The sequence below is a fragment of the Nycticebus coucang genome, chromosome 13, assembly GCF_027406575.1.
Source record: "Nycticebus coucang isolate mNycCou1 chromosome 13, mNycCou1.pri, whole genome shotgun sequence".
Classification (NCBI taxonomy): Eukaryota; Metazoa; Chordata; class Mammalia; order Primates; family Lorisidae; genus Nycticebus; species Nycticebus coucang.
The window spans coordinates 67,088,207-67,113,624 of record NC_069792.1 but is presented as its reverse complement, the minus strand read 5'-3'; the positions used below and the strand labels follow the sequence as shown (position 1 = coordinate 67,113,624).

The 25,418-nt window shown below is 40.2% G+C and overlaps 1 protein-coding gene across 2 annotated transcripts in view; it reads left to right on the top strand.

The window, feature by feature from the left end:
• The window catches only part of DPYS (dihydropyrimidinase), an 84,371-nt gene that overhangs the window by 33,067 nt on the left and 25,886 nt on the right, over positions 1-25,418 (top strand). For both annotated transcript variants that reach the window (XM_053559710.1, XM_053559709.1), the window contains exons 5-7: positions 7,176-7,332; positions 8,421-8,562; positions 10,586-10,728. In XM_053559710.1, the coding sequence (XP_053415685.1) occupies positions 7,176-7,332; positions 8,421-8,562; positions 10,586-10,728 (442 nt within the window). The remainder of the gene's footprint in view (positions 1-7,175; positions 7,333-8,420; positions 8,563-10,585; positions 10,729-25,418) is intronic.

Here is a 25,418-nt window from a genome sequence, read left to right as displayed (position 1 = left end):
GTTCCCATATCTCCCCTCTTCTTGAATTATCTTGATTCGCAAGTAATTTTCTTTTTTTTTTTTTGAGACTGTCTCACTATGTCACCCTTAGTAGAGTACTATGGCGTCATAGCTCACAGCAACCTCCAACTCTTGAGCTTAAGCAATTCTCTTCACTCAGCCTACCAAGTAGCTGGGACTACAGACACCCGCCACAACACCGGGCTGTTTTCTTATTGCAGTTGTCATTGTTGTTTAGCTGGCCTGGGCCGGGCTCAAACCCACCACCTTTGGTGCACGTGGCTGGTGCCGTAACCACTGTGCTACGAGCACCGAGCCTTGATTCTCAAGTAATTTTTTAAGGAAAAGTGTGTAGAAGGTAAATTTTCTCATTCCTTGTCCTCAGGCTTATTTGGTGATTTGAACAAGCATGGAACTCTAGCTTTAGAATTATTTCCTTCTAAATTGTGAAGGCACAATTGCCTCTCTAATGGCATTCAGCACTACGGATAAACAGAAAAATGCCAAAATAATTCTTGCCCTTTTGCCACAAACTTTTCGCCATCTGTAAGATTTTTGTATTTTCTCTTCATTTTAGAGGCCCAGAAATTTCATTAAGTCTATATTTAGCAATAAACTTTTTAAAAATCCCCTTTATGTTCAGAGGCCTCACCTTTGCTGCAGAAAATTATCTTCTGTTTTTTTCTTACATACTCATTTTCTCTGTTTCTTTTCCTGGAAGTCCTCCATCATAGCTTTTCGTGTCCTTTAACTATTTTCACCTTAAAAAAATTTTTTTTTTTTAATTTTTGCTCTGTATTTCAGGAAACATTTTTCTTTTTTTTATTTATTTATTTTTTTTATTAAATCATAGCTGTGTACATTGATATGATCATGGGGCATCATACACTAGTTTCCCAGAGCATTTGACACACTTTCATCACAATCGTTAACATAGCCATTTTCTTTACTTTTTCGGCCATTCTAATGAACTTTTGTCATGATAATCCTATTTTTGTCTCAAAGAAAACATTTGTGTTCCCTGAATGTGCATTTTTTTTGTGGTTGCATATTCTTTTTAATGTTTTACTTTTAATGGCTGCATTACCTTCTTAATGTCTCTAAGAATAGTAATGAAGTTTTTTTTAATTCTTTTCTGTTTACTAGGTTGCTTATGTCTTTCTGAATCAATTTTTCAGTTTTTAAAACTCTTACCTACCACTGCCTTTTTGGGGGTGCTGTTTGTGTTCCCTTGGAATATCAGATGTTTCTGGGCTGTCCATATGTGTGACTGGACAGTTGGGTTGTTCAGTGTGGGAAGCTGGCGCCAATTTCTCCTGCTGTGGTGCAGGGCCGTGTCCTCCATGAGCTGGATGAATGTAAGTGCCGGGGTCTTCAGCGTTATGCCCGTGGGCTTCACTCTGTAGCATCCCCATCACCTTGCTTTGCAGGCAGAGGTGAAGGTGGCTGCTGACTGGCCAAGATTGTCCCCTCCCAATACTTCCTGCCCACAAGAGAATCGTCTTCATGACTACCTCTACTCCTTTGAGTTCAGGCCACAGTTCTCCCTAACTTTCTTTTATGTTTTAATTATTTATTTATTTTTGAGACAGGGTCTCACTCCATCATCCAGGCTAGAGGGCAGTGGAGTCCTCATAGCTCACTGCAACCTCCAACTTCTGAGCTCAAGCTATCCTCCTGCCTCAGCCTCCAGAGTAGCTGAGATTGCAAGTGTAAACCCCACGCTCAGATAATTTTTTAAATTTTTGTAGAGACTGGCTCTTGCTTGTACTCAAGTTGGTCTTAGACACCTGGCTTTTGACAATCCTCCCACCGTAGCCTCCCAAAGTGCTAGGATGATAGGCACAAGCCACCATACCCAGCCTCTTTTAATTAATTATTGCCATCCCATCTGCTTTCCATCTTGCTGTAATCTATCAGAACCTCTGGTCAGCCATGAGTCCTCTTTCACTCCCAGTGCAGAGACGGTTCTTTCCCCAAATTCATCTTCACCAGGATTCTGGTGTGAACTGGGAAGGAAGAGATGGGGAATATATGTTCATGGTACCCACCTTAACCCACAGCCTCAGCTTTCTTTCTGCTTATACTTTGATGCTTTTTTTTTTTTTTTTTTTAGCATTCAGCACCTACAATAAAAAGGAAAAACAAGGTTAAGGAAAAAGAATAAGACTTTCAAGTCCAAGCCATCAAACACTTAGTTGCTTTTGATGGTTTGCAAGGAATGTCTGTTGCATGTTTAAGTCTTTCTTAATTCAAGTTGAGTGACTAAAACTAGATTCATTCCCATCCACCCTTCTTGTGAGAAGCCATTTTTACAAAAATGAGGCAGGAACATCAGACATTTGTCCCTAAAGTGTTACCCTTTTCTTCAGAAGCAGAATTTGTCTCCTTTGCCCCCAGCCCAGGTGTAAAGTTGGATAAACCAGCTGTAACTGTGTCTCGTGCCGATGTTCCAACTGCCCATCCAACAGCCTTCGCTAACCGCAGTGTAGTCTTTGTCCAAAGGGTATGTGTCAAAGTGCGTCATTGGCTTCAGTGACACTTACGGTTTGAGAAGCTTTGTTTATCCATATCCTTTTGCTCCCACAATATTGGCATATGGAATTATTAATGGTCTTTTAAGACATATATGGTTCGCTTTGCCACTGCCGGTAGATCTTGCATGCTCATGGATTCGCCTCATGTCTGGTGCTTTGTGTAGAATGGCAGAGATTTTCTCCAGCAACTTAACCTGATGCTCTACTCGATATATATCTATTGTAATTTGTTTCCCATTTATGACTAAAATTTTCACTGTACTGTTTGATTTTGTTTAGTTAAACTTATTTTAACTTACCTTAATAAAGTTTAACTCTATTTTACATCTATATTCCTGTCTTTAGGGTAAAAATATGATTCTCATTTGAACTTATTAATAAAGTGTTTTCTTTAAACTTTTTCACAGACAACAAGTGATAGGACACCGAAGGCACGCTAGGGATTATGTTGTGGGCGTTGGATTTGCAAAGATGATTGAGCAATTTTAGTTCTCAGGTAGCTCACAGTGAAGTAAGGGACATAACGTCTGGTTTTTTTGTTTACTTGATTGTTGTTGGTTTGGGTTGATTTGGTTTTGGTTTTCCTTATGGTAGAAAGTTTACTTTCTGAGCATATTCTTGTACAATATTACGAGTTTTGGATTTCCTATTTTCCATTTTATTTGAACTCTGCCCCCTGATGCTTAGTCACCAGCACTGTGGGGACAATGAATGTGTAGCTGAGTCAAGGTGAGTTTGAGTCTCAGGCCTTCAATTTTTTTCTTGCATGTGAACATCTGAACACCCCCATTTTCCTTTACATTTAGAACAAGACGATTTAGGTTCTATCTAACTGCAAAGGAGTTGAAAACTGGTCATTACAAATTTTTTTAAATAGAATTGTGCAGCTTTCAGAAAACCAGCATTTGCGAAGTGCATTAGTTTTCCAGGGCTGCTGTGACAGAATTCCATAGACGGGGGAACTTGAACAACAGTTCTGGAGTTTAGAAGTCTGGAATCAAGGCGTCAACAGGGCCGTGGGGGGAAAGATGTGATCTAGATTTATCTTTTTGGCTTCTTCCCGTGTTTATCTTCCCTCTGTATATATCTGTGTCCAAATTTCCTCTTCCTATAAGGAAGAAATAGGGCCCACACTAACGACCTCACTTTAACTTTACTACTTCTATAAAGACCCTATTTCCAAATACTGTTACATTTTGAGGTTCTTGGTATTAGGATTTTAACACATGCAAATTTTTGACAAGGGACACAATTCAGCCCATCACATGAAATGATTCCAGCATTCCAGAAACTTTCATATACAGAAAGGACCCCTCAAAATGTACACACATTTTAAGAAAGGAAAAAATACGTATGAAAATTATAATACTCAAGTCGCATTTGACTTCTGCAATTACAAGCAATACAAGATACAATCCACAAGATAACAATTATTATTACTGGTATATAATGAGTATTATAATATTAATACAGTTTTTTCCTTTCTTAAAATTTGTATATGTAAGTATTTTTTGGTACCCTCTTTATATTGCTTTACTTTACCCTCACCAAATTGCCACACTAGAGGAACATTGTGATCCTATTTCATAGATGAGAAAAACTGAGACTAAAAGCAATGACTCATTTTGTGCAAAGTCACCAGCTAAAAAGTAGCAAAGTCAAGATTTGAACCTGAAGCTGTATGATCCCCTCTACCAGGCTGCCTCTGGGTCTTTTCGTTCTCAATTACCTTCTTCCTTTTTACATGTAATACTCTGAATCAAAATAGAATCCAGGAAAGTTGTTACTCTGTTCTTTTAGTTAGGAAAATTTATTTCTGTAAATGCACTTGACTGTCTATTTGCTGACCAGTGCTTTTGCTCCTGGGCACCTGTGTAGTTTCTCTACATTTTCTCAATTTTCTTGACCAGATCTCATGACTCAATGAAATGCTCTTCCCAAATCCAAACAAAGTGTTAACATCGGCTCTCTCACCTTCATCAGATAAATGGGCTGTGTGGTCAGGAAGAGTTTGGATTGGTTTGACATGTTCCATTATTTAGAAATCTTTAGAATCTCTCAGAAGTCAAAACTCCTTTAGGTGAGAAGTTGCATCATAAGGGAAGAGTCTTTTCATTTTTGGTTTTGAGCCAAAGGATGAAAAAAAAGGAGAGAACATCTGTGGGTAGACAAGTACAAGCTAATATGCAGCTTGCTAAGACAGTGGGAGGAGATGAATGATGAAGATGTATCTATCTCCCAAGAGATGTTGGAACCATCTGGTCTTGGATGTAATCAGGAGAGTATCAGACTAAGGAGGGTCATAGCACTTTTCATTGCCAACCTACTAAGCGTAGTAAATGAAACCAGTAAGTGAAATTGGAAAATTGCTCCATCACATCCACAAATAGCTTGTGGTTGACTTAAACATTTAGCAATACATGCTCTTTACCAAGAGTTGAAAAACAGCACTTTTCCTAGTGATATAGTGCAAATGATATGATATAATACTGGCATTCTAATTCTGGCTGTACCACTTACTATTAGTGTGTCTTGGGCAAGTCAGTTAATTTCACTCAACGTCAGTTTCTTCATCTGTCAAACCAGTGTGATGGTTGCCGTGAAAATCAAATGAGACTGTATGTGAGAGCTTTGCAAACTATCGAGTGCTATGCATTTGTTAGCTATTTTTATTGTTGCTTTATTTTTGGCCCAAAGCTAACAGAACTCATAATTGTGCTGAATTATTCAGTTTGATTATCTAATTTTTAGATTATATAGGCCCTCCATTTCCCTTCTGCATGCTTTTTAGCGCTTTCAAAGTATCTTAAAACCATTGTGAAATAGGAGAAAGATGCAGTTAGAAATGTTTACTTTAAAAAAAAAAAACTTTTTTCTGGATGTTTACAGATGCTTAATGGAGAGGAAAGTTAAAAATAGTCCAATTAATGAAGAGCTTGTGGTATATGTATATCTATATACCAAAAAAGTGGCCTGTCACATTTTAAAGGAGTTAAGCCCTTCCAAGGAAATTGCCTGTCATCTGGTTTCAAAACAGTCCTGGCAGACTCCCAGTAACGCTGACACTTTTCATTTTTCCTGAGAGCTATTAGAATTGTAGAGCTTTTGGAAATGTATTCCCATATCACCTTGATGGGCCAGGTGATTGAATAGAACGTGTAATAAGGATCTTTCCTCTCTGATGAAGCACCACAGAAAATCCTGTGTTGGCAACTTGTAAAGTGATTGCAGATCAGGTCTCTGGGTTTCCGTTGTCCAAGCATGTTTCAGATGTTCTCTTGGAATAGGAAGATCTCTCTGTATGTGCAAATAAAATATCGTGTCTGTCTTTCTTTTTCTCTAGAAGATAGAGCATTACCTCTTAAAGGGTCACTAAAAACGATTGCTGCTTATTCTGTATTTAGAAAGAGATGCTAATGGTTTCTTTTCCTGGGAATGGGAGGGAGATGGGATTCACCTTGTATGTGTGCACCATGGAAGAGAAGGCTCTTAGCAGTGGCTAAATCCCTGGGGCGTAACTCTTACTGTCCATGGTTTGCTACTTAGTTACTTAGGAAGTAAAGTTCAGTAAGCCTTGGTTTAATGGATTTCAAACTCTTATGCTAGCTAGAGGAAGATGGATAGTTTGGGGGAGAAATGATCTGTGAAACAATGGGGTGCAATTTCAACTTAATAATAGTATGACCCAGGCAGCTGGTGGCTATCTACTGTCAGTCCTCTCTGAGGAAATCAGTTAATTTTAGTTATATATCAGGATTTTAACTAAAATCTGGCATCTGATTAACCACAGTGAACTAATTTGGTATGCCAGCATCTCTTTACTGTGCCTTCTCCTTTATGATTGCTTGGATATGATTAGGTTGGTGCTAGAAAATCTATTATTCTGACAAATGCTAATCAGAGATAGGCTTCTGATTTTAAATTCAAATTCACTATGCACTATTAACTTTTCTAACATTGTGTGCTTTTGATGGCCTGATTTGCATGATTTTTAAATATTCATTTCTGGCTAGAATTTTATTATCTAACTGTTCTTTTGTTTGATATAAGTTTTTTGAGGAGTTTTTTTTTTTTTAAGAGTGTGAAAATGTTATCAATCTACTATGACAGAAATGTACCGTGGTTGAATTGCATGTGACCTATATTGATGATTATTTGTCATCAGGATAGAATAGCATAAAAGTCAGGACTGCTGGAGTTAAAAATGCATGAGTTCAAATCCCACATCCTCCCCTCCATATAGAGTGTGTATAACGTAAACAAAGAGACTTTACTGCCCTATGGCTTTATCCTCATCTTCCAATGGAGATAATAATAACATCTGCCTGGTAGGGGGTTAGGGAAGGTTCCGTCAGGACGGCACACGTGTCAGCCATTGGTCTCTAGGTTTCACTGCAGTAACAATGGATCTAAAAGAGGAATGGCTGACAACTTCAGAAATGTATTTTTCATTCATCTTTATGTTCATCATGGATTTTTAAATCCTGCCCGCAAAAATAAAATTATAGTTTGGTATTCTGCTAACCTGTAGACATTACCCTCAGCTACTATGGGAGGGAAGACTCGTATTTATGCATTTGCCATATGGTCCTTTTAAGAGTAAATTAAGGTGCTGAATGCTTCCTTTGAACTTTGCAGGGAAGGTGGTCTATGGAGAACCCATAGCAGCCAGTCTTGGCACAGACGGCACTCACTACTGGAATAAAGAATGGCATCACGCAGCCCACTATGTCATGGGGCCGCCCCTGCGCCCGGACCCGTCAACACCCGACTTCCTCATGAATCTATTGGCTAAGTAATCATTTTGCAGAGAACTGTGACATGTTTTGCCAAAAGGTAGTTTGGGTGCAGGAGAGCTTGTCCAGTCATCGGGACCTTCTGTTGACTGCCCAGTATTCTCTTCTGCTTGACCTGAGAGGCCTTGAATGCCCCATATCTAGACAGAAAAAAAAAAATGGCTTAATTGTGTTATCACTTGTCATCAAAGCCTCTCCTGGACACAGAGAAATCAGATCATTTTTACTAAAATTTTACTCTCTTCCGATTTTTTTCCATCTCATGTGCCCAGAGCCAGGCTTTTCATTATGTCTTATTTTTATCAGAATATTCTTGAATTTCTTTTTCTGTGCTTATATAGTCCAGAAACCAGGTTGCTGGGTAGCTAACTCCATTACTTTTGGGGAAGGCACGATCATTTTTCTTGAGAATTCCACCATTTGTAGACGTCCAGACCCTCTACACTCACAGATACTCAGATTCAAGCTAACAGTTTTCCACAACAGATTGTACCAGGCTTCACTGCCTTTTCCCTTCAGTCTCCTTCCTCCTTCATGATTCCACATCCCTAAGGTGACTTGCAAGTCAAAGCAAGATTCCCGCCCCTGATGACATCACCATCCTCAGCCAGTGTCACTTTCTGTTCATCACAGCATGGCCATCTGGCCGGGAGTCCTGCCCCCCATTCAGAGGGATCATTGTGGTGGTGTCTTTGGGGGCTACTCTGTGCTCAGGGAGCTTTCACTCACATTATTACCAGTGACCCTGAAGTCCTCTTCATCAAGTTCGTGCAGCTAACAATTTCTAGATGAGAAACTGAGTCTCGGACAATCTCATTATCACAGAGCTGGGAAGGCAGGTTTTCTAACACATAATCCTGCCCCATGCTTCTTATAAGCCTGTTCTGTAAAGTGCCTCCTCGAATAAAGGCAGGCGAGGGATAGAATTTATACTTGGAGAAGCTATTCCTCCCCCATTGTATTTTTTCTGACTTTCAGTTGAGAAGGGGATCGGGAGATTAGGAAAGGTAGTGATAGTTTCCTCCTAACATATTCTGTCTACTCAACCCCATTGTGCTCGTGTTTTGATTTGTTTTTTCTTTTACAGCGATGATCTAACCACAACAGGGACTGACCATTGCACTTTCAACACCTGCCAGAAAGCTCTTGGGAAGGATGATTTTACTAAGATTCCCAATGGAGTGAATGGTGTTGAAGACCGGATGTCAGTAATCTGGGAAAAAGGCGTGGTGGGTTTCACAGGATCCAGCCTCATTTTGCCTAGTTTTTCAGCCAGAATCCTGCCCGTTTGGGGACCAAAGTGGCACAAACCTTCAGAGAGAATCTTTTTGATTGTTTGGACTAGGATGGAGCCTGGGAATGCAATACTATCACCACCACCCTGCAGGATATAATTTTCTTCTCTGTATAGTTTAGTTGGGAGGAGATGTTAGGGAATGGATTTAGATTGGGTACAAAGAATATTATTCTTGAAGTCTCTGAAATGTTATAGCCCCTCTGCTTCATTTCTGATGTTCTGAATTCCAATGCCTCATATGTCACTGGTATAAATACTTGAAATGATAGAAAGTACATGAAGGATATTTATTATGTTCATACCGTTTCATGAAATCTTTGTTTATGTCCCTTGTATTTTAAATATTTCTGTGTGAAGCCACATAAATAATATTTAAAAGTCTAGAAAAAAGATTTTAAAAATTTCTATGACTAAAAAATGTCTCCTTGAAGATGGAGAAGAATCAAATGACTGAATGTGCACGTTAGCCAGTTGACACAGGTAGCTGTAAATATCAACAGGGGAAACTTGCCTGGCTGGGCCTGAGGGCCTCATGGCCATGCCCGTCTCATCCGTTCCCTAGGGACCACCCCCCATCACATATTAATCATATCTCACACGTCAGAATCCTCTCTGATTTCTTTTTCCCTACACATACCACCCACTCCTAACTCAATTATTCACCAACCCTTGTCAACCTTATTTCCAAAATTCCTCCTCTTTCCTTCTTTGTGGCTGTCTTTGTAGTTGTAGGCCCATGTTTTGTTTGGATGCTTGCAGTAGCCTCACAGCTGGAGTCCTTGCCTCCAGGGACTCACTTGCTGTGATCTACCCTATACTACACTCCAGTACTAGAGTTACCATTCAAAAATGGAAGTTCTGTTCATACTACTTTCTTCTCAAAACCTCTTTAATTTTCTGCATCATTCACTGGATGATAGTTGAACAGTTAATTTATATGTAAGGATCTTCAAAACATCTTGAGAGCCCCATTTTCTGCTGATCATCTCCCTAACTTTCTTCCTCCACCCTAACTTTAACCAGCCTAGGTGACTTCTCTCGTCTTTCTCTTTGCTTAGCTTTTCTTGGTAACCATTCAACTTTCCTCATGAATTTACGTTATGAGTATCTACATTACAGCAGATTTTCATAATCTACTATAGTTCCCAGGTAAATAAATGGTTTTAAAGTGATTAACATTTCTTTATAATATAAGGAAACTGTGTTATTTTCTGAAACATTAAGATAGTTTACTTATGGGAATATTGTATTCTGAACATGGTTCTTAATCTTTGATAATTAAATAAACCTTAAGGATCCTCTGACTGTGTTAATTTACATAAGGAGCAGTCCTTAACACTTTAAAAAAATCTTGGAGGGGCCACATCCCTCCAAGTTTTGTCCATATTAAGACCTCTTACAATCCACATTTGTTGGTTCATGAAAATTTCAATTGAATAGTATTCAACCTCTTGAGTTGACATTTTTGTTTTTCTAAAAGCATTGCCACCTGATTTTAAAATGTTATTACCTATCTTGCTTTAACACACTTTAATATTCTATCTACTGTCTACATGATTACCTCATAAGTCTCAGGTCAGCCAGATCATAAATGTCATAGGTGGTCATGGTAAACTTTAAATGAGAATAGAAAATACCATTGCCCACACTTAGCTGTCATCTGTAGCAATCTCATATGATCCTAGGAAGAATGGGAAAAATTAATGGTGTTATTTGAGTTGATGTGTCTTTGACAAGTTGTCTTTAAGCTTCCATACATAACCCCTTTAGCTCCATCATTATCATTATGATTGTTTAATGTTATCAACATCCTCAAACATTGGCCTCTCAATATAAGAAATTGGGTGCAATTTGTTTAGTTTAAGAGATGAAAGTCTTGTACATTTCTTGATAAGAGATATTTTAGTATTTCATCATTAGAACAAATGTATTTTCTTTTTTGGATTGTTTTACAGCATAGTGGTAAAATGGACGAAAACCGGTTTGTGGCAGTTACCAGCACAAATGCAGCCAAAATCTTTAATCTCTATCCACAAAAAGGAAGAATAGCTGTAGGATCAGATGCTGACATTGTGATTTGGGACCCAAAAGCCACAAGGTAAGTCTAAGCTCTTGTATTCCTCGGCTTCCCTGTGGAGGAGAAGCTCTGACTTGCAAAATAATTATGCTTTGGCATTAATCAGCCGTTTCTTATTAGATAATTTATTTAGCTGTGTTCAGGTATTTTGAGCCTATATACAAGATAAACGTTTTGCTGTGCAAATATTCCTTTCTTTTTCTTGGCAGAAGTTGTTCTGCATTCTCAGGAAATGGATATGTATATAAAACCGATTTGAATTTACCACTTCAGTGCTTGGCAAACACCCACGTTCACATGGAGGAAAGGTACAGAGTAACAAGGAAAATAAAAGGCTTAGTTTGAAAAGAGTTGAATTGAAAACTCAAAATAATTACAGCCTTTTTGAAGCTTTCAGATAGAAAAATTCCAGCACAAAGGATGTCACTTTTGGTTAGCCAAATTTTCCAGTTGAGTTCATCTCGAGTCTATCATTCCCCATAGACTCTAGCTTTTTGTTTCCCATTTCCATAATTCTATGTTAATATTGCAGATCTGGCAAATTCCACCAACTCGGGAAAGCATTCAATGAGGGCCGAGGCTCTGTTAATTTCTCCTTGTAGGATGTTAGCACAGACAACACCTGCATCCTGATTTGTGCTTTTGTAAACTTTGTAGTTGTAGTGGAGAGAATCCCATTGCGTACTTCTGCATTCTGTGTGTGCAGGAAGAAACAGGAATACGATAGGTCCTTCTGCCTCCATTGTACAGACATTTATGCAAAGTCTTTTTTTATTGTAGTTAGCAGAAGTCTCTAGTTTCCAAGGGATGATATGTGTATCATCACAAAGGTCCAGCTTGAATTGAAGTGCCCCTGGGCTACCCTTGGGGAAAAGATGACTGTTCAAAGCACTAAGTTAGCATTGCTGTGAACCTAGAAAAGAGCCCCTGATATTACCTAGGAAAATACCTGGGATTTTTTTGTGCTTCACATTCTCTGGGCAGTCATTCTTCCCACCCAGGGACCAGCTTGCACAACAACTTCTATCATTGGTAGGCCGTGGTCACAGCAAGTAGCCTTTAGAGAAGCACCTCATTCCCTCATTGCTGGTTGCGACCCAGGTGATGCAGTAAAGAGGGGTGTAAACATCTGATTTATACCAACGTGCTAAGATACCAACTAGGCACAACCCGGGGTTTTTGTTATTATATCGACAAGGAACTATTGTCCTAAGGACTAAATATGTGAATGGTCCAACTATTTCAGTCCCTGTATAAGAATGAAAATAAGTACAACCAAATGTGGCAGCTTCTCTAGTAGGTTGGGAAGGCAATAAAAAAAATTGCTTGGATTTGGATTGATTGATCTGTGGCTGAACTGAGCATGCTGGGTTTAGAGAACTCCTGATATTTAAAATAGCACTCAACTGAGGGCTGGCATACACCCAGCAGGAGCCTGTCCAGGGTCACCTGGGCCATAATTCAAACAAGTTAGGCTGCAACAAGGGCTGGGACTAGATCAATCTTCAGAAATAACTGCAGCTTAAGGAAATCATGAGATTTAATCACCAGAAATTCTCAAAAGGGAGAAAACTATCATATGAAAGAAATATTTGTGAAAAATTATGTTTTTGAAGCACACCACCTGGGAGAGTCATGTTAATAATTAGTGCTAATTTGCACTTGCACAGCTCTCAGCAGGTTTTAAAAATGCTTTGGTATCTAAAATGTGATTTCCCAGGTAAGACAGAGATGATCATCTTATGGCAACAAGAAAACAATAGCTGCACAATAATGTAAGTGACAGATTGGGTTTGCGAACCCTGACCCAATGCCTTGGACTTCATAAACGTGTATTTTCGTGTGTGCGTGAGACCCCATACCATGCCATCTTCTTATATCAAAGCAGAACACCTTGTAATCAACTTGATGGCTCATATTCCAGTTTTTTCTTCCAATCAGGTGGGCCAGTAACTAAAAGACTTTTTTATTTTTTTGGATTTGATTCCATTCTCTGTTATCCTTATCTAAGGTGAGAGGGGAGTGAAAATGCTCCCTCGAGGGATATGAGGGAGCAGTCTAGTCTAGCTGTCCAGTCTAATTCCTAATGATGTGACCACCTAGGAAGCCCGTTCCCTGTGGTTCTTCTTCCTAACCCTACCCCTGAGTATCTCCACCAGGGCCCAGCCTCAAGAGACCTCATCAGAATTTCTAAGAACAACACCAGCTCAGGTGTAAAGCGTTGTCTTCCATAGACAACTGGACAAAGAAAAAAGACCTGGGCTTAAGGTTGTGAATAATTCGCTTACTTGACTTACCATATATGGCTGCTTAGAGGATATTTATAGCCTGTGATTATGTCTCCTTGAGTCATGTTTTTAGATTATACAAATTTAGACCACTTTTTCACAAGTTTTAACTCCTGATTTCTATAACATTGTTTTGTCCTTCCTTTCCTCTTCAGTTGTTTCAGAATAGTACATAAGGATCCAGATGTGTATTTATTTTAAGAACTATATATATATTACCTGCTTAATTTCTCTCCTTTCTAGCCTAAGAATAACTAACTTAAGGTCAAACTATAAAGCTTGTATGTTTCGCTTTTCAGTTTCTTTCTCTCTCTTTCTCTCATCAGTTTTTTTAAATATTTCTTACATAATATCTGTCCACTTTATGAAATAATGAGAACAGAAAGTTAAATATTTACATTTTGATAAATGTTTCTTTGGGGAGTGAAGATACATATTTGGCATCGAATTATTACTACTAAGTCTTTATCTGAATCTGTGTGTCGTGTACACGGAGGTGCTAAGCATGGTGAAAACCAGCACACATCCCAACACCTCATGCAGAGGTTCTGATTCTGATTCCATCAAAGGCCATTTAAAAGCTGGGTACAGTGGCTCATGCCTGGAATCCTAACACTCCGGGAGGCCAAGGTGGGCGGATTGCTTGAGCTCACAGGTTTGAGACCAGCTTGAGCAAGAGTGAGACTCCATCTCTACTGACAATAAAAAACCTGAGGCAAGAGAATTGCTTGAATCCAAGACTTGGAGGTTGCTGTGAGCTATGATGCTATGGCCCTCTACACAGGGTGACAACTTGAAACTCTGTCTCAATAAAAACTCTGTCTCAAAAAAAAAGGCCATTTAAAAATATTTGAAAATATTCTTTCTCATATATGATATAAGATGATATAATAAATAAAATGAGATTATTATTAATGAAATTATTAATTAACCTCTAGAGTCACATGAGATAACACATATGAAAATGCTTTGCAAACAAAGAATGTGTTACACAAAAGCAAGATATGTATTCTTATGGTGATTTCGTATTTATTTAGTTTACGGGCATCATTATTTGTAGTACATTTTCATGTTCAGATGTCCTTAGCTATCTTGCCTGCGGTGACCAGGGAGGCAGATGAACCACAGGGCTTTGTTTCTCTGACCCTCAGATCCTTTTACAAAAACTTGGAGACATTTATCTTTTTTATTTCCTCATTTTACTGTCCTTTTGAAAACTGGAGAAATATTTTCAGGATATATCGAATTGATCTCGCCCCTGTTGGATGTCCTTAACTTATCCGGCTTGTTCTCTATCTTGTTTCCTTAATCCTTTCATTTAAAATTTTTCTCTAACCTGCCAACAGAATATTTTGTGTTATCATTATTTGTTTTTTCAAATGTGAAAATTGCAGAATGTGGGGAAAAGGAGAAGGGGCTGTTGAAGGGGAAGCTTCGTAGAATAATGAATCTGTGAGAATATATGAGCAAAGAGAAAGTGTTTATCTGCTTCACATTGAAAGAGAGAGATCGCTGCGGAAACTGTGTGCCCGGGACTTTATCTGGGTCGACCACAGCATCAGCTTTCTCTATTCCTGGCCTGGCTGTTATGAGAAACTTGCTCATTTGGGCTGTCTGTTCCCGACCAAAATTTATGCTGATGACCTCAACGAGGACCTTTCGGATGCACAACAATATTTTTAGCCTTTTCTAACCATCCATGCATCATCCACCGCTTTCCACTGTCCTCAGACACTATCCTCCCACTGTCACAAGTGCACCTCTTCTCCCCTCACACCTGCTGAATCCAGCACACCTGCTCACCGTCCTGTGCCACCATCTTTCTTCACTTTCCCCCTCATTAATATTCTTGAGGTCTAGTTTTACTTTTTAAAAGAAGTGTTTTATCTTAGAGAATTTAGATTTATAGAAAAGTTACAATGAGAGTACAGAGATTTCTCATATTCCCCACAATTAGTTACCACTATGATGTGTATTACCTTACACTAGTGTGGTACATTTGTCACAATTAATGACCCAATATTTGTATGTCATTATTAACTAGAGTCCACACTTCATCAGATCCCCAAAACCTAGTATTCTTTTTCCATTCTAGGATTCCGTCTAGGACCCCGCATTTCACTCAGTTGTCATGTCTCCTCTGGGTCCTCTGATCTGTGACAGTTTCTTTGACTTTGTTTTTGATACTTCCACAGTTTTGGGGAATACTGATCAAGCATTTTGTAGAATGTCTTTCTATTGTGATTTGGGGGGGGGGGAGATTTTTTTTCTTGCTATTAGCCCTGGGTTATGTGTTCAGGGGAGAAAGACCTCAGAAGTGTGTAAAGTACCACTTTTGTCACATCACTTGAAAGGTACGTTCTGTGAATGTGACTTACCTCTACTGATGTTGGTCTGCATCAGCTAGCTGAGGTCATTTTGCCAGGTCTCTCCAACATATGGTATTTCCACCCTTTCCATGGTGTACTTTTTGGAAGGAAGTCACAGTGCACAGCCCATGCTTAAGGGGAAGGGCTTCTGTATTAACTGATTCTCTGTGACTTCGCCCCGGCCCCGTTCAGCATAGAGCAGGGGCACAGTGAATGTTGCACAGGCGAGTGGGAAGGATACAGCCTTCCACGCTGCAGGGAAGAGCCGTGTGACTAAGAAACAGCAGGAAGGAAAATGAGAAAGATTTTATTCAGCACCAACTACGGTGAGAGGAAGAGTGGGAGCATTTCCCCACATCATGCTTTTTATTTGTTTTTTATTTATTAAGTTTTTTTTTTGCAGTTTTTAGCTGGGGCTGGGTTTGAACCCGCCACCTCTGGCATATGGGGCCACTGCCCTACTCCTTTGAGCCACAGGTGCGGCCCTTCGTGCTTTTTATTTATTGCACATGACCAGTAAATGACTGTTGGAAGGATGAATAGGTAAAAATGGACATAATTAAAAAGGATTCTCGGGCGGCGCCTGTGGCTCAGTCCGTAGGGCGCCGGCCCCATATGCCGAGGGTGGTGGGTTCAAACCTGGCCCCGGCCGAACTGCAACCAAAAAATAGCCGGGCGTTGTGGCGGGCGCCTGTAGTCTCAGCTACTCGGGAGGCTGAGGCAAGAGAATTGCTTAAGCCCAGGAGTTGGAGGTTGCTGTGAGCTGTGTGAGGCCACGGCACTCTACCGAGGGCTGTAAAGTGAGACTCTGTCTCTAAAAAAAAAAAGGATTCTCCAAGGAGAGGAGGAGGAGCCTCTTCATTGATCTTATTTTCTTTAAGTATCCCCTTCAGTTTTGATTTTGGGAGCAATTCGTTTGCTAAGCAGAGTTCTTCCAGAGAAGGGGTGAAGCTAACAGAGCTGCCTTATGAGCTCCTTCATTCCCAAACTCACTCTGCACCAGAGCCCCTCAGGAGCCAGACGCTGAGAGTGAGGCTTGTGAGGGAGCCAGGCCCTGCCCTTAGGGAGCCACCAGTCCAGGGAGAGGAGGGAAGATGGAAAGTCAAAGTCTCAGTCTAAGAAGGGATGAGTTAAGAATATCACACAAGTGGAAGAAACAAGATGCCATCGAATTTCAAAGAAAGATCATTCTTGTTTTAGAGTAGCCACTGGCATAAAATTACATAGGAGAGGACAGTAAAAGGAATGTCTGGCCCTGACAATCAACATTAAATATGGAAGCAAGAAAAACCAAGGCATTGTTAGGTGGATCTTGGAGGATTCTGGTAAGGCTGGGAATTGCATGGGAAAGAGAACAGGTGCAGGCTGCAAAAGGGAATGAGAAAGTGAGGAGGCCCTGGCTGTTTCTATTACAGACAGAGGCTATTCTGAATAGAGCTCACTTTATGGAGAAGCATCACTTCATCGGATGAATAAATAGAGGGTTCTTTTCTCCTTATAAGAAATCCTTTCCTTTTATTTTACTTACCTGCTTTTAGTACCAGCTGCAGCCTGGTGGTATACAGACTTTCTCTCTGACCACACCATTAGGTGTTGGCCAGAGTTGTCTTACAAAATTTTGTATTAGCAAAAGCAATTGTCCCACTAACGAGTCAGGACGTATTTCAGATGAAAACAATACGCAGTGCACCCCAGATGCTGAAGGGGGCGCCCACAGCCCACACGGAGCGTGAATTGCTTCTACCAGGCCATTGGAGCTGCGGGTTATGCAAGAACAAACCAGCCTCTGGAGAATGGAAGTATTTGCTGACGATTTTTGTCTTCATGGTACATAGATGGTTTCATTTTTTAAAATTCTTGTTGCTTATTAATAGCATGTAGAAGAAAGTATGCTTGTCTCACAATCTGTAACCTTAAAAATCTTGTGCATTGAAGTTACTGAAGAGACCAGTGGAAAGGAAAACAGGGCAGCCATGCTGTTTTTCTTTTTCCTTTTAAACCTGCAAAAGCCATGTGATTCCAGGGTGAGGAATTGGACATGTGCTGATGGATGGGGAGTGGGCGTCTGTAGGGAGGTTCGGACATCATGATGAAAGATTATCTACCACGTTACTAGCTTGTAAAAAGTTCCTGCAAAAACCGACTGCAATAGCTTTTCTGTGTCATTGCACAATAAAAAACAATCTGCATTGAATGCAAAGGGAGCATTCACCTCTTTTGGAAATAAAAGAGTCTGCTATGTTCAGCTGGACAGCTCATTGAGCCAGTGTCTATTGCTTGTGACAGACGTATGTGTCCTGATGCTTCAATACTTGGGTCAAAGCTTCACCTTTATGAACATATTCCCTATCTAAACGTTTGACCTCTTTCTGTAGAATGTCTTAGTACTTAGAGGCGGTAAGGAGAAATCAGGAGCATGCTTCTCATGCAGTGTCAAGACAGAATCTTGTGGTGTCATGTGACCCAGACAGAGCTCAGCCAAATTGGTCAACTTGTTAAAAATCTTATTAGAGAGAATGGCACGCAAGTTACTTGCAAGCCCATAGCAGCAGCAGTAACTCATGTTCTGGCAATTTAAGACTATCCTCTGAGCTTCAGTTCTTCGGTATTCATTAAACAGCACTTAGTTGCTATGGTAACCGTCCCTTTTCAGTATTTATGAGCTGCAGGATATCTCAGAGCATCGCAGGCACACAAACACACAGCTAACGCCGTGTGTGCACTGGAACACTTAATGAAGACTTCTGGCTGGACTGTATTCTGCAGAGCAGGCATATTTTGCTCATTGTTATTTTAGTTTAGTATTTTTAAACTCAATTACAGTAGACTTTGACCTTGAATGCATTATTCTTGAAGTCATTGTGATATCTTTCCTGCTTAATTTCCGTCCCTTTCTCACTGAAGATGGAGATACATGAATTTAACTTTATATTCAGTGAAGAAAAATCACTCGCAGCTTCTGAATGTGCCCCTCTGGATTCCAGAGGGAGCCTCAGGTGTGAAATAAAGCAGGGGAAGAATGACTGTCACCCTGGGGTAGGGGGGATTATAGGTGTGGGGACACAGAAGAAAGGAAGAGTAAGGTGCCCTTTGGCAAACAGAGATGACTGTGGCTTATTTGTATAGCTCTGCCATCAGGGACTATTTCACAGAAGCTACCGGGCATTTTCCCTTGAAGTGGTACATTGTATTTCATCTGACTAATTTGTTCATGGTAATCCTCCTCCTCTTCATAATACCTCCAGTTTTCATCAAGGATGACTAAAATGAGATCCTTGGATGGATTCCTTGGCTAAGACAGCCTTATTAAATCAGAATTCTTAAATTTCATCCAAGCTGACCCCTTTTAAAAATTATTTGCAGTGAAAGTGTTCAAACAAACCACTTAACCACCTTTGTGGCCTTCAGAAGACATTTGATTTTTAAAAAACGTTTGGACTATGCATGAAAAGAAAGCTAACTTTGCTGATTACATATGGGTAAAATTTTAACCACTGTTTATTCCAAGTTGTTTAAACATGTTCTTATGCAACTGAACCTTTCAAATGAACTAGAAATTATTTCAAAGGACTTTGGTACTAATAGCTACATTCTCCCCTCCCCCCCGCCTCAAATTATAAAAGAAGAACAGGGTAGAAATGAATCACAGTAACACATTCTATCATTGATCATTTGCCTTTGCCAGAGTAAGCACAGTTTATTTTCAGCATTAGGACTGGGCAAAAAATAAGCACCAAGGGAGGTTAGATGAAAGACATAGGCGTTCCTAAACAAGCACCTGCTGTATTTTCCTTCCTACCTGACATGTATATTTTTCTGTCTTTAGTATTTACCTATCTTGTTTATAGCTGTATTTCTAGGTTTCAGATTAGCTCCAAATATATACAAAAGCTCAATAACCTTTGGTGGAGTGAGTAAACCAGATACTAATAGTCTTAAATGTGTGATTTAAATTTTGTCTGAACTTTATCTGCTCTTGGAACTGATGCAAGGTCTACATTTTGCATTTTTTCCCCTTTGAGTTGTAGGTAGGAAGGAAGGAAGGAAGGGAGGGAGGGAGGGAGGGAGGAAGGGAGGGATGGATGCATTCTGTCTTCTTTCCTCAAACTTGACAAAGATACATTCCAGAATCAGCAGCAAGTTAGCAGCACCAGACTTGTTCATTAACGTGGCATAAGCCAGGTCCTTTTGTGGGTCAAACAATTATGTTTTTTGGCCTCAGACTCATCCCTAATTCTGGCCAGTTATCTTAATTACCTGGACCATTGGTTGTGGAGGAAACAGGACAGAGTGAAATGATTCAAAGGAAATTTAGTATCAGTAACTGAAAAGGAGCCCAGTCCTTACATTTTTAATGTACAGCAAAAATACATGGCTTCTTACAAAGGCCTTTGGAGAAATAATCCTTAAAATATGCCCCTCCCTTTAGAAGAAGATCACAATGGAAGTGTATTTGGAGGCAGTGAGTACTTCAGGGAAGGGCAGTCTTTTTTAATGGGTTGGCCAAAATACCAAAATACTTAGGCTAATTTACCCTTTTTTCTTTTCCTTTCCCACTTTTTTGAGACATAGTCTCTGTCGCCCAGGCTAGAGTGCCATGGCCTCAGCCTAGCTCACAGCAACCTCAAACTCTTGCCTTGGCCTCCCAAATAGCTGGGACTATTGGCACCTGCCACAGTGCCCAGCTAATTTTTCTGTTTTTAGTAGAGATGGGTTCTTGCTCTTGCTCAGTGAGTCTTGAACTCATGACCTCAAGAGATCCTCCTGCCTCAACCTCCCAGAGTGCTAAGATTACAGGTATGAGCCACCCTGCCCACTCTCCCCCCTTTTTTTCAAAGAGCGAGGTTCTCAAAGTATGGCTCCTAGACCAGGAACATCAATATCATCTGGAAATCTGTTAGAAATGTAAATTCTCATCTAATGTGCACAATGTGAGGGTGTTCAACACACCTCCCCCCATGAAGGTCTCAACTATAACTTGAACTTTACCTTAAAATTGAAAACAAAGTTACCTAAACATTTGTACCCTCAGATTAATTTGAAATAAAAAATGCAAATTCTCAGGCTCCACCCCAGAATTAGTGCCTCAGAAACTATAGGTGTAAGACCCAGCAATCTGTTTTTAATAAGTCCTCCAGGAGGCTTTTGCTGTACACTCAAGTTTGAGAAACACTGGTTTAGAGTTCTAGGTAAGAGAAGACTTTGAAACTCATAAAGTCCAATTGATTCCCCCAAACAGAGTCCGGCATGCCCTTGCTTGATTACTGCTAGTTCTGAATTGCGATTAGCTCTCATTGCCAGAGTAAGCCCACCACTCAGATGTTCTGGGCAGATCCCCCACATCAGAGCCAAAGAAACAACTTTGGTAGGCCCAACAACCCGGGCAGGCATCGGTGGCCTAGAGGTGGGGTGTGGGTGGGAGAGGAAGTGGAGACAACTCAAGCTCACAACTCTTTCCTGTCCTCTGAGAGATTCACCTTCAGGCTTGAATCTGTACCTATTTTATTGCTATAACTGCACACCCAATCCTTGAAATATAGAGTATTGGCACCCACCTAAGACACACGGACACAGACACATAACAGTTTCCCATTCATCAGGGCCTCTGCTGACAGCCATACATGTTTTGCACAGCCGTACACACTGGCCCTGGAATTCCTGACTCTCATCACAGATAAGCTGAAATCTGTGAATCCAAGGTCAGTGCCTCCTCACTGTGTTCCAGAACAACAGACTGCAAGTTCTGTCCTTGGTTACAAGTGTGCATTTGGCTAGCGCACTGCACAGATCTCTTGCCAGTGCTCCTGGACGTCAGTTCTGAGCAGGTCCTGCAGGCCATATGGCTTCTTTGGACACCAGAGGGCAGTTGACTTTTTTGTTGAAAGATTTCATGTGTCTGCAGAGCACCTGCCGGGCGCTCTCACAGGGAGTGAGTGGCCTGTGGCCTGTGCATGGCAGAGCAGTTGGGGTGGAGAGTCAGAGTACATTAGATTTATTTTGCAGTTGCAACTGGCGTCACATTAAACCTATTGCCTAACTTCCTTTGTCTAACTTGATTTCTCTTTGGCTGGAAGGCAAACGGATCAATATTATTTTTTATGCTGAGATGATGTTACCTGGAGGAAGTTTTCCATTGGTTTACTGCTCTCGCCGTCAGCCCTGTAACCTGGCTCTATGCTGAGCAGTGAAGGGCCTCCCAGGCATGCCCAGAACCCCCTGACTGCACCTTCTGGTCAAATGAGTTGCCCCTCTCAGGCTCAGGTTGGCATTTGCCCTGGGGTTTTTGCACATTTCTCTGTCCAACTTCTAACATAGATAGTTTCATTATTTTCTTTTCTTGTGAAACCCATTTCTCTCTACCTTACTTGTTATCTTTGTCTATACTTGCAATGTTCTTTGCCTCCCCAAAATGTCTTAAAGGTGGATTCTATACATTTTTGCCCTAATTTCTTCCTATCAGCCCCGTAATTCTGCCCTTTTCTTCTCACCAGGGGAGGGCAATGTTCATATTTGGCTCTCGACTCCTACCAGGCATTTCAGGAAAGCTAAGATTCTGGAGACAGAATAATAAGAAGGCAATTTACCTACAAGAAAAGAAAAAGGGAGCATTTATCTGTGTGGAAGCCTTGCTGAATTCCTCACACAGTGGTGGTGGTGGGAAAGACAGTTTCAATCAATTATCTGAAAACATGTATTGATTGTGTGTTCTCAATGTAGACGAAATTGCTGAGTACTGTGGGAGACATAAATAGAAGGGGTAATACTGTCATCAGACAGGCTGCATTTTGGTAGGATAGACAAGATATAAAATGGGAAAGGATAATTTTTGAAAAAGATCAACACATCAGTGCAAGAGGTGGAGAAGGTCTCATGTGCTCGACTCTGACAAGTGAGGGGTTCAAATAGTTGTCCTGAGTTGAGGTCATCTGTGAAGACATACAGAAGGCTAGTTGGGCTTCAGAAATGACTCTGTGCTAAAGGAATCCCTGCAGGTGGCTCTGGATAGGTAGATGGGGGCAATAAAGCTTTGGAAATGGAAGAGTTGCAGGCAAATGAGGGAAATGGGTAAGACACAGTCAAGGGTCATAAAGAGCCCGGAAAGGAGTGGAGGGTCAGGGTAGCAGGGAGTTGAAGACGAGATCAGGCCGGTAGGATTCAGTATAGATTCTGGGAGGCAGCACAAGCCATCAAACATCTTTCAATAGGTGTTTGATTTCACCTCAATTGTGCTTCCCAGTCTTTACATGGCGCAAGTAGAAAATGGTGTTGTCTGTGGCGTACGTGAGGTGGAGAGAGAAGGATTTAGAGAGGAGAAGCAGCACAACAAACTCAGCCTGCTGTGCCCAGGACTTCCCAGCATTAGCCCTGAAAATCTCTTGTCCTTGGAAACTCCCTCAGCCTAACCTGTAACTATCTGTCACACTGGGAGGGTGGTTTTGGTCGATGGTGATGGTCTGAGAGCTCTGCCCACACCAGGCACCCAGGGACCTGAGAGCTCCAGTCTTGTGTCTGTGTGTTTCAGTTGAAGAAATCTGATTAAATAGAACTCAGGGAGTTCTATCAATATATTATAATCTAATAATATAAGACAGGGAGAATGGTCAGAAGGCTGTTGCTAGAGTTTGCCTTGGCAAGATCAGAACTCAAGCAAGACAAAGACATGGAAAATGGGGGAGAGGAACTGATGTAAGAGAAGGAAAAGTCCTCCCCAACAACCTGGGGAAAGACTGGAAATGGAATAAGGGAAAGGAGAAAGGAGTCAGAAGTGACTTCAAAATAACCGCAGCCTTACTCATGTATGACGGAGCATTTATTGATGCCAGCTGGGTACAGTACATTGTACTCAAAGCTGAGTGAAAAATTTCTTACCCTGAAGGAACTTGGAATCTAATTGGACAGATAAATACCCCAAATAATTCAAATTGCTATAAGTTAAAAATAGTAGGGTATGTGGCCCAGTGGCATTAGAGATGAACTAGGCAAATGGATTCAACCCCCAGCTGTACCGATACTAGCTATGTAGCCGAAGGCAAGTTATTCCCCTCTCTGAGGCTGTTTCCTCCTCAATAAAATATAGATGTGAAAATAATTATACCAACCTCTAGGGGGTTGTTGGGAGGAGCTAATAGATGGTATTAATATAATTCTTTCAGTATGCTGCATGGCATATAGTAAAACTTTAAAAAATGTTCATACTATCAGCATGTGTGAAATGATAAAACATTAGAGATCTACAAACTAGTAGAGAGATAGCAAAGTAAATGACTTTTGCAGTGTGGGATCCTGGAAAAAAACCACCTTAGAAAATTCAACAATAGTCCCAAATTACAGCTTGTTTGGTCAATCACAGTTTCATCCCTGTTTACATGTAACCTCTTCTGCACATTTAGTTTGTAACTGAAGTGTTGGTGAGGCACAATTATAACTATAATTTTAGTAGCATGCCCTTTAGACATTTCACTGCTCACGGACAGTAAACATTATTTTTTAATTGTTGGGGAAACACCGAGGGTACAAAGAGCCAGGTTACACTGCTTGCATGTGCTGGATAAAGTCCCTTGAATAATAGTGTCCCAGAAGCTGGGTCACACACGGTGGTCCTCTACTCCCTCCTCCTTCCTTTTCTTCGCTCCCCCATTCCCTCTCCCCCCACCATGTGCTGGCATTAACTGTCCTCGTATCAGAATTGAGTACATTGGATTCTTGCTTCTCCATTCTTGTGATGCTTTACTAAGAAGAATGTACTTCAACTCCATCCAAATTAATATGAAAGATGTAAAGTCACAGTAAACATGTTTGAATGGTCCAAGTACATGTTAGAATCCTTTAATACTGAGGCACTCTGCCTGACAGTGTGACCAGTGGCCTCAAGGGAAGATTCTCTATATAATTTATTCATGTTAGGCCCTTTATCTAGATTTCATAGTAATGGATAACTTATAGTTTTAAAATTACTTTTGCTATTTTAAAACAAAATTTTTAATTATTTCCATTGAATGGATTATGGATACTAAAATCAGAATTACTGTATCAAAGGGTACAATCTTTTGATATAGCAAATCCTTTTTTTTTTTCCCTTTAGGTTTGATACTTTTGTAGGTAAAAATTACTACCTTTCAGCTATAAATTGCATATATTTGAGAACAAAGGAAGTTGAATACTTTTTCATGTATATTAGTTGTTGAGTTACTTTTCTCATGAAGAAATACCTATTCATGCCCTTTGTTCATGCTTCTTTGCTAACACAGTATTATTTGGGTTCTTAAATAGTCTGTCATATTTCTTGCAAACACCCTAAGGTTCTTTTAAGAAATAAATGCAATCCTTACATGAAAGCATTTTGCATAAACTGTAAAGCACTATATGTATGTTACTATTATTGAACATTGACTTTGTTCATTAAGGCGTATTAGAATCTGGTCTACAACAAGGAGGCCATTGCAGATTCAGAAATAGCATAACTAGAGTGTGAACATCATAGGGGCATAGACCTTTTACCTGCTTTGCTAATGCTACATCCCTAGCACCTAGAACAGTGCCTGGCATGAAGTAGGTGATCAATAAATGCATGTTGAAGGACAAGTGTATGATAAACCCATAGATGGATATGATTTTTCTACAGTTATCCACCAAGACTTTTTTTTCCTCATCCAGAAGTGAATAGGGTTGTATGTAGTTGCTAGGCCACAGCTGTGAAAAATAGAGGTCTTAAAATTCTGGACATGGGAAACCCATTTCTTCAGACCTAATTTTCCTTATGGTGACTAATTAGTAATTCTCCTTCATTTATTTAACTGAGAAACCAGAGACAAGAAGAATTTAATGACCCAGAATGGCTTTCAGCAACATGATGAAAGACCTGAGTTGTTTTGTTTTTAATATACCAGCGTTTCTAATTCCTAAGTATATAGCAAACCTACTATTCTTTTCATGCTTCATTTATTGTTTTTCTGGTGCTTATGAGAATAAATTATATGCAAGGTCTAAAAGAAAACATGACAATATGCCTTATAATGGATTCATTCTTTGGTTGCTTATTTTGGGGGAAAGGTTT